General features: G+C 44.2%; 1 protein-coding gene across 1 annotated transcript in view; it reads left to right on the top strand.

The window, feature by feature from the left end:
* The first annotated feature begins 1,284 nt into the window (after positions 1–1,284).
* The window catches only part of SETD4 (SET domain containing 4), a 44,246-nt gene continuing 34,844 nt past the window's right edge, over positions 1,285–10,686 (top strand). The window contains exons 1-2 of the mRNA XM_073617187.1: positions 1,285–1,404; positions 8,170–8,287. Coding sequence (XP_073473288.1) covers positions 8,224–8,287 — 64 coding nt within the window. The 5' untranslated portion in view covers positions 1,285–1,404; positions 8,170–8,223. The remainder of the gene's footprint in view (positions 1,405–8,169; positions 8,288–10,686) is intronic.

Raw genomic sequence — 10,686 nt, 5'->3', positions numbered from 1 at the left:
TCCTCCTGTCCATCCCTCTGTCCCCCTGTCCATCCCTCTGTCCCCCTGTCGATCCCATGGCCCCCCTGTCCATCCCACTGTCCCTCTGTCCATCGCACTGTCCCCCTGTCCATCCCACTTCCCCCCTGTCCATCCCACAGTCCCCCTGTCTATCCCTCTGTCCCCCTGTCCATCCCTCTGTCCCCCTGTCCATCCCTCTGTCCCCCTGTCGATCCCACGGTCCCCCTGTCCATCCCACTGTCCCTCTGTCCATCCCACGGACCCCCTATCCATCCCACTGTCCCCCTGTCCATCCCACTGTCCCCCTGTCCATCCCACTTCCCCCCTGTCCATCCCACGGTACCCCTGTCCATCCCATTTCCCCCCTGTCCGTCCCACGGTACCCTGTCCATCTCACTGTCCCCCTGTCTATCTCACTGTCCCCCTGCCAGGCCAGCAGCGAGCAGCCCAACTTCTCTCCTCCTGAGCCTTCTCCCGCCCACGAGGGCTGCGACCCGAGCCGCCAGCCAAACTTCCAGGTTTGTACACTACTCACTCACTAATACTATTCTATGAGAAGATGCATGCTTGCAATGAATCATGTATTGCTTTTAACAATGTTCCTTCTAAAATCTGATACTGTATGTTCGTAACAATAACATTTCCTTTTTTTTTTTCTTTTTTTTTCTTTTTTTCACATATGTATTTCTGTGTGGCGGAAGTCTGGCTATCTATTCCAAATAGGATGACCACCTTGGTATTAGACCCCTTTCACACTGTGCCGCCCCGGACGTCAGCGTTAAAGCGGCGCTATTTTTAACGCCGCTTTACCGTAATTTTAGCAGCGCTACTCGGTCACTAGCGGCGCGGCATTTTGCTGGCGGTATAGCAGCGCTGCGCTGCCCCGTTGATTTTTTTGGGGGGCGCGGGGGGGGGGGGTTAGGGATGTCCCTGAATGGCAGTTTGGAAATGTGGTCACCCTAGGCAAGCCTAGGCGGCCTATGTGAGGTAACTGCGCAGTAAATGCCTAAGGACTGTTTTTTAAATAGTGCTGCAGGCTTACTGTACATAATACAGACATTTATAGTAAAAGCAGCAAATTTATATCACTATTATTATTTTATATCTGTTCTTCTATTTCAATTGCAGGTCAATAAAAGGAAAAGCTCAGGGAAAATGGCCGCCTCCTGCACTGAGGACACTCTGAGTAGGAGAAGAAGCTTGGAGTGGTTACTGGTGTCAGTGATGTCATGACTGTGAAACCAATAGATTGCGCCGTTTAGAGCAGCAACCCGGAAGTGGAAGTATGTCTCCCACGTGTGATCTTCTCTCTGTCCTATGTACATATAGAAGTGAATGTGGCAGACAGCCGTGCTGTGAGCCCTCTGCACCCCACCATCTCAGAGGACATAACCTGTCTTAGAGGTACACTATGCATGGTTGAGAGTTTGGCTTTTTAAATGGATAAACAAGCTAATAACAGCTAGTATGCACATTACCAATTAAACAGCACAGCTTACACTTATAATGTACAAGCATAAATTACTTCTACTTGAAGAATAAATGAATGTTTTGAATAAAAGTGACTATGCAGACAAGAGGCCCCAGGAGAGGCTCTGAAAAATCATCATTCTCATCAGTGATGTCACCCTTGTACCCGGTACACACGATCGGAAAATCGCACAAAAAAATGCAGATTTCGGAGCGATCGTACGATAATCTGATCGTTAGTACAGAGCTTTCGAGAGCCGATCAGGACAGTTCATCCGATATTATTTGATCGGACATGCACAAATGTTTTTTTCGTACGATGCCAGATTGTATGATTTTCGTTTAATCAGTACAGCTGTCGTTTGAAAATACAATACAAAAGCATTACAACACGTGATATCACTCCGAATTTTTATTCTGTCGTACGAGAATTTTTGTGACTTTAGTAAACCCTTCAGATTTGATCTGAGATTATCATGCAAAAAAAAAAAAAACAGACGGTCATTCGTCCGATACTCTCATTGTGTGTACCGGGCATAACAGCGGTGTATTTTGGGTTTTGTGCTGCCCTAGGCAAGACTAAAATCTGGCACCCCTCCTATCTAAATTTGTCCCACCCCAGCCGCGGTGTACCGTTTTTGTCTCAGGGTCTCATGAGGAAGCTGTAGCCATTCACAGTGATCAGCTGTGGCTTCCACATCAGAACCTGAGACATGATTCGTCCAAGTGCCACATATGTGGTCAACGGAGCTGAGGATGGGATCAGGACGGGGTCAGCAGGGCAGAGGATGAGGTGGCACTGATGAGAAGAGACCGATTGGCGCCACTGATGGGCACTGATTGGTAGCACTGATAGGCAGCACTGATTGCCACAGATTGGGGGCATTGACGGGCACTGAATGGCAGCACTGATTGGCGGCACTTATTGGTGGCACTGATTGGTACAGATAGGCAGCACTGATTGGCACAGATTGGCGGCACTGATTGGTAGCACTGATAGATGGCACTGATTAGCACAGATTGGCAGCACTGACGGGCATTGATAGGTGGCACTGATAGGCAGCACTGATTGAAATTAATATGCAGCACTAATAGGTACTGTTGGGACTGCACTGATGATCAGTGCCCTGACTATTAGTGTAGATGTCCTCTTTTACACTTGCCGGTTACCGACTCTCTCCTCTACTCATGCTGTGACACCACGAGGAAAGGAGTGCCAATATCCGGCAAGTGTGTTTACATTGTGATCAGCTGTGATTGGATACAGCTGCTCACGTGGTAAAGAGCCTCTGTGATTGGCTGTTTACCTCAATCTGTGGTCAGCTGTGAAAATAAAAATATAAAAAAGATAAGGTTGCGCCAAGTAAATAGATGCCCAACATATTAAAGCAGCGTTAAACCCAAACACAAACATTTATTACATTACAGCTTACCAATTCTTAGATGTGATGGCTGCATTCGTTTTCTTTTTTAGGCTTTCTTTCTTCTATGTTATTCTGGTAAACCAGCCAGAATGTCTGTTGTTTTTCACAAGCTCAAGCTCTCCAGCAGAATATATCAGTTTACATGGATGAGACAAACCACTTAACACTGGCAGTGGTGCTTACAACGATCAGCTTTTATTTATTCATGCAAAACCTTTATCCCAGAAGAAAACATTTTTGCTGCTCTATATATAAAGCGTGAGCTGGAGTTTGGCTTCAATTTGTTATTGTATCTAAATCTGCTAATACATCCAAGAGTCCCCCCCGCAGACTGTATATGCTCCTGTATAAGGATGAGCTCCGGCGTGTTCGCACACTCCACGTGCCAAGCCCACCAGGAAGTTGGCACTGCGCTAATCACAGGCAGTGAGACATTGTCCTGATGTGCGGCTGCAGAGATCGGGAAATGTCTCACTGCCTGTGATTAGCGCATCTCCGTGCCAACTTCCTGGTGGGCTCGGTACGTGGGGTGTGCGAACACGCCGGAGCTCATTCTTACTGCTGTCTGGTGTGCCAGCCACCACATCTAATGATTAGTACGCTGCAATATATAAGATATTTGGTTTTGGTTTAATAAGTCTTTTAAGCCTTAAAGAAGAACTCCATGAAAATGTTTTATTCTCCCATGCAGTGGGGCTTTGTTAACTTCTCGTTTTGTATAGGGGTGCAAGGAAAAGCTGTATTTACCTAGTCCTTCGATCTTCTGGAAATCAGTGTTCCCCCATGTTCAGTGGTGGACTGTTCCTGCTGTCCTCACATCCAGATCTGGTCTGTGGGTGTGATGACCTCAGGAACAGTCCATTTAAAAAGACCACAAGCGTGCGGGGGGGGGTGGGGCAGAAGCAACGGGGACCGGTCTTGCGCTTTGCGGATCAGCAGATCAGGTAAGTATGTCTCCACTCCGCAATATCTTAGACAAAAATGAGTAGTTAAACCATGCCGTGCGGGCACAGCCCCACTCCATGGGAAAGTTCATTTTTTCCCCGGAGTTCTTCTTTAAAATTGCATACACCCGTGAAATGGTGACAGTACCCTATATTTTCCACAGGTGACCATTTAAAAGCCCCCTATAGGTCATCAGTTTAGAGTTTCAGGTGGTCAGGCAGGCAACTTTAACCGCTTGCCGACCAGCCGCCGTCATTTTACTGCGGCAGGTCAGCATGATCCCGCGAGCCGTCGTAGCTGTACGTCGGCTCACAGGATCGGGATAGCAGGCGCGCTCACGTGCCCATTGCACAGCGGGGGTGCCGATGCTCGTGGCCAACGGTCGCGGTGACCGCTGGCCACGAGCGATCGGGGGCACGAGAGACAGAACAGGGACGTGTGTGTGTGTGTGTAAACACACAAATCCCTGTTCTGTTCTGTGAGGCGTGACAGATCATGAGTTCCTAATAGCTAGGAACCACTATCCGTCACTTCCTCTAGGTCAGTCCCCTCCCCCTAGAGTTAGAAACACATCTAGGGAACACAGTTAACCCCTTGATCGCCCCCCCAGTGTTAACCCCTTCCCTGCCAGTGACATTTATACAGTAATCAGTGCATTTTTATAACACCGATCGCTGTATAAATGCCAATGGTCCCAAAAATGTGTCAAAAGTGTTCGATGTGTCCGCCATAATGTCGCAGTCCCGATAAAAATCGCAGATCGCCGCCATTACTAGTAAAAAAAAAAAAAAAATAATGATTAAAATGCTATAAATCTATCCCCTATTTTGTAGATGCTATAACTTTTGCGCAAACCAATCAATATACGCTTATTGCAAGTTTTTTTTTAACTAAAAATATGTAGAAGAATACATATCGACCTAAACTGAGAAAAAAATTGCTTTTTTAAAAAAAAATGGGGATATTTATTATAATATCGAAAAATAGTGCAGCGCTAACAAACTGTGACCTAATAAAAGGAAACATACAAAAAATCAACCTCAGTATACTAAGATCGATATAGGTGACTCAAAGCAACCCATGAGCAAAGTGTTGGTATGAAAAATGTATATACCGTATTTATCGGCGTATAACACGCACTTTTTTCCCCTTAAAATCAGGGGAAAATCGCGGGTGCGTGTTATACGCCGATCCCCTGCGATCCTGAGCTGACAGATGTTCAAAATCGCCGACCGCGATTTGAAAATGGCGCCGCCGGCGCTGAAATACACAGAGCCGGCCCTCGGCTCTTCTCGGCCACTTTCGGCTTCACTCGAGCGCCACCCGAACCTAGCTGAGTGTACTCGGCTAGGTTCGGATAGCTCCGCTCACAGTCACTCCCATCCCGGGCGGGACTACGAGTGGAGCCGAAAGTGAACGAGAGCCGCCGAGAAGAGCCGAGGACCGGCTCTGTGTATTTCGGCACCGGCGGCGCCATTTTCAAATCGCGGTCGGCGATTTTGAAGCTCAGGATCGCAGGGGATCAAACTGCGAGCTGCAAGGCTGCACTGGGGCAAGGCTGCACTGGGATAAGGCTGCAATGGACACTGGGGAAGGCTGCACTGACAAGGCTGCACTGACAAGGCTGCACTGACATGGCTGCACTGACATGGCTGCACTGACAAGGCTGCACTGGGGAAGGCTGCACTGGGGAAGGCTGCACTGGGGAAGGCTGCACTGACAAGGCTGCACTGACATGGCTGCACTGACATGGCTGCACTGACAAGGCTGCACTGGGGCAAGGCTGCACTGAGAAGGCTGCAATGATGGGCATTTAAATGTAAGTTTTTTTCCCTTCAACTTCCCTCCTAAAAGTTTTTTTTTCCTTAAAATTCCCTCCTAAATTGGGGTGCGTGTTATACGCCGGTGCGTGTTATACGCCGATAAATACGGTATATTAGAGCTGCAACAAACGATTATTTTCATAATCGATTAGTTGGCCGATTATTGTTTCGATTAATCGGTTAATAACCTTAAAAAAAAAGTGTGGCGTATAATTTTAGTTAATATGTAAAGTTTTAGAAAAAGGTAATTTATTCTTGAATATCTCTATGCAGTTGTAAATATAAATAACCAACTATATGGTTAGAGAGCAAAATATCTAATCCACTCTGAGAATAACAGACAGAGGATATATACTGTATATACTATTAGAGGAGAGATATACTGTATATACTATTAGAGGAGAGATATACTGTATATACTATTAGAGGAGAGATATACTGTATATACTATTAGAGGAGAGATATACTGTATATACTATTAGAGAAGATATACTGTATATACACTATTAGAGGATATATACTGTATATACTATTAAAGGGTGAATCTGGTAAATATCATCAGAGATCAAATTTTTTTTATTAAAAACAAAAACAAACAATGTCATTTTAAGAACGTTCGTTCGATTTTCGAATCGTTAGTGGGGTCAAAGCGACGTTCATTTTCAACCACAGTGACGGGAAAATTTGGAAATACAAAACTTGGTCAAAGGAATTTTCAGACAGTGTATGTGGTTTTCGTTCAGAAATTACATTCATCTTAAAAACAAAATGTTAAAAACAAGTGAAAATGTCAAACAACATTCTTTCATTCAGCGAATGTACAAAGATTTTTCTGAAAATTGATCGGTGTGGCCAGCATAAGGCTCGGTACACACCTATGCAGTTTGCTTTTGATATGTTTCTGCAGTGCTTTTTGCTGTGCGTTTTGATTTTTGTGCATGTGTTTTTGCTGTGATTTGCATTTTGCTTTTTTTTGGCCAATTTATGGTTGGGCAGATTAAAAAGCACAAATTGCTGCAAAAACGCATTACATGCTTTTCTGCAGCTTCTCTATTGAAGTATATTGAACCAGAAAAGCACAGTTTTGCGTGAACGTGTCCCATAGGAAACCATGTAAATGAACTGCAGTGCGCTTCTGCAAAAAGCACCAAAAAACACATAGGTGTGAACTAGGTCTAAGACATTTAGTAACATAATGGGGTTAAAAAAACGAAAATTGGCCCTTTGGAGTACAAAAAAAAGCAAATAATCACTACTGTAAGGGGTTCATTTTTTTACTGTAGAACTGTGTAAGTAATATTTACAGTAGCGATTTTTTGCTCTTTTTGCACTATAAAGGGCTCATTTTAGTTTTTCTTTAACCCCATTATGTTACTGGCCGATTAATCGATTATGAAAGTAGTAATCAATTAGTTTCATAATCGATTAGTTGTTTCAGCCCTAATATATATAAGATCATACACGTACGTGTGTGTGAAATGAATAATGACATATGTCATAGTTACATAAAAAACACCAAAAAAACATAAAAAGTGTCAATGACCACATGGATATACATATATATATATATATATATATATATATATATATATATATATATATAGTTGAAAAGAGTTCTTTCTCCTCAATCTCCAACTGGAGTTGGAATAGATAATCCAAATGAACCGTTGGATACACTTATGGACACTTCAAAGATATTCACAGATAAGAGGTTGGGTACTCTTACCAGATAAGATGGACGCACATACCATATGGCAATACGTCAAACAGGCTCATAGTACTGGATACCCAATGATGTGCGAATGCCAAGCTGAGTTGTGCCAGTAGGTCTGCAACTCCAGGCCACTCTCTGGTTGATTAATGGCTCCAGAACACTCGATAACCAAATCAATCCAAGGGACGGTATTGGTGGAAAAGTGATCATTAATGCCCCAATATAAAAAAGAAAGAAAAAAGGAGCTCCATATGGCACAGGTCAACCAAAAAAATGGTTTATTAGTGTAAAAGTTACCTTACAGCGAAGTGCAGGATAAAAAGTAAAAAAGTGATCACCGTAGAATAAAAGCAATGTGGTAAGCAGGAGGTGCTGGTCCGACGCGTTTTGACTACAAAGTCTTCCACTGGGGCATATTTATTCTAGCAAAAAGTACAAAATATTGTGTTTTTTTCAAAATTGTCGTTCTTTTTTTTCTTTGTAGCGCAAAAAATAAAAACCGCAGAGATGATCAAATACCACCAAAAGAAAGCTCTATTTGTGGGAAAAAAGGACGTAAATTTTGTTTGGGTGTAACGTCGCACCACCGCGCAATTGTCAGTTAAAGCAACGCAGTGCCGAATCTCAAAAAATGGCCTGGTCATTCTGTAGCTAAATCTTCCGGGGCTGACGTGGTTAATATCTCCTCTGCATTATAAATCCTGCCTGTTCGCCAGTTTGGTTTTATTTTCCCCAAAGTAACAATTTAACTTGTAGTAATATATATTGAAATAAAATCTGTTGTGCATTTCAGGCTGGTCAGTGGTTCTTCCATGTGGAGTCTATATGTCTACCCTGTAGAGTCGATATGAGGAAGAATAAAGGACGCACAGGCCGACGGAGGAAACGGAAACACGTGGAAGTATCTCCAGGTAGAAGGACAGGCTCTGTTTTGTTCCATTCAGGCCAAAGATTTTGTAGTGGGAAGAAGAGAACTAAGCAGAATGTGATCCATCACACCATGATTGGGGCAGCTGATGCCTTCATAAGCACACCAGAAGGTTCCTACCCTATTTACTGGTCTACTTTTCTGCAGATGTCTTAAGATCGGGTTCACATATGTGCAACCGCGGGTTCGTGCCAATGTAGAATTGATGGGCACTGATAGGCGGCACTGACTGGCACTGATGGACAATAATAGATGGCACTGATGGGCAGCACTGATGATGAGGTATTACTTCTGGGCACTGATTGGCACTGTGATGGACACTGATTAGCACTGGGGTGGGCTCTGACACTGTGGTGGGCACCGATTGGCACTGACAGACTTTATTGATGTGGCACTGACTGGCAGCTGATGGGCACTGATTGGCAGCTGATGGGCACATCTGGTGGGGGCTGTGCTGATAATCAATGTGCTGATTATCAGCACAGACCCCCCCTCTGACAGGGAGAGCCGCCGATCGTCTCTCCCTGTCAGCGTGAACCGAGGAATGCCGTTTACCGGCACTTCCTGGTTCACGCGATGATCAGCTGTGATTGGTTACAGCTGATCACGTGGTAAGAAGCCTCTGTCCTTACTACGATCAGAGATGCAGTGGGGTTGATTTACTAAAGGCAAATCCACTTTGCACTGCAAGTGCACTTGGAAGTGCAGTCGCTGTAGATCTGAGGGGAAGCTCTGAAATGAGGGGAAGCTTTGCTGATTTTATCATCCAATCATGTGCAAGCTAAAATGCTGTTTTATATTTTCCTTGCATGTCCCCCTCAGATCTACAGCGACTGCACTTCCATGTGCACTTGTAGTGCAAAGTGGATTTGCTTTTAGTAAATAAACCCCAGTGTGTCAGACTGACACACAGCACCTCCGATCACTGCGCCGCGGGCATGCGCCGGCATGTTGTCCTGCTGGACCTCATATGACACCCAGTCAGGATAACAGAACCACCACCCGGCCGTCAATATGCTATAGGCCGGACGGGAAGTTCAGATGTGTCAAGCATTTCGGCATTCATTCATTTTATTACCCAGAATAGTAATTCATTTTGTCAGTTGAAATGAATAATCGCTCAAGTGCTAAATGCACTTAGCGTTTAGGCACGTTTACACGCGTCGGGTGTTTTCTCTGACCAAATGCTCCTCTCCTGAATGCGATTTTGGTTACGTCAGATTTCTGCTCCTAAATTCCTCTAAATGCTTGTAAATGCCTATGTGTGCATGGACACATTGACTAAGTTTGCATATGCTCAGTTGATATTAAAGCGGTAGTAAAATGGGAACTAAAGAAACTTCCCCCTGCAAATTAAAGCGACATTAAAGGTTTTATATTTTTAAAAATAACAAACATGTCATTCTTACCTCCTCTGTGCAGTTGGTTTTGCACAGAGCAGCCCCGATCCTCCTCTTTTAGGGTCCCCTGCCTGTGCTCCAGGCTACTCGCTCCAGCCCTGTGCTCCCACAGCAAGCTGCTTCTCCGTGTGTCCATTCACACAATGAGTGTGGCGCGGCTCCAACCCCCGCTCTCTTCTCAGTGGCTTACTGGCTGGGAGCGAATGGCTACCGCTGCAGTCTCAGCCAATGAGGAGGGAGAGCCGAGGCTCTTGTGCACATCGCTGGATCGAGATGGGGCTCAGGTAAGTTTTAGGGGGGACTGGGGGCGCTGCTGCACACAGGTTTCTATGCATGAAGGTAAAAAACCTTGAGCCTTTACAACCACTTTAGGAGCATAATGTGATTGTATGAATAGCATACTAGCACATTATGCTAGAATTACACAAAGTAAACAAATAAAATTCCAGTATATATCCCATCGTTTGTAGGCGCTGTAGCTTTCACACAAACCAATTAATATACACTTATTGGGATTTTTCATGTAGCAGGATACATTTTTGCCTAAATATATAAAGATTTTTTTTAATTAGATGGAAAAATATATACATATTTTTTTACATTTTTGGTCTTTTTTCATTCATATGATAAAAACGAAAAAAAACCCAGTGATGTGCAAATTCCACCAAAATAAAGCTTTTATTTGTGTGAAAAACATGATATAAATTTCTTTTGGGTATAGTGTTGCATGACCGTGCAATTACCAGTTTCAGTAGCGCATTTTTATATAGCAAAAAATGGACTGGTCATGAAGGGGGTAAAATCTTTCAGAGCTCAAGTGGTTAATTAACCTATCCCCCCCCCCCCCCACCAGTTCATATGAGGATTACAGACACTCCCATGAATGCTGGAGGTTATTACATAAGCTAGCACCATTGCTGGGGATTATTGTTGCAGAAAGTGACGCAAATGCTGTGGGTTATTATTGCATATTAAATTATCA

This window comes from Aquarana catesbeiana, linkage group LG02 (assembly GCF_042186555.1).
Source record: "Aquarana catesbeiana isolate 2022-GZ linkage group LG02, ASM4218655v1, whole genome shotgun sequence".
Taxonomy (NCBI): Eukaryota; Metazoa; Chordata; class Amphibia; order Anura; family Ranidae; genus Aquarana; species Aquarana catesbeiana.
This window is presented reverse-complemented; position numbering and strand designations above follow the sequence as displayed.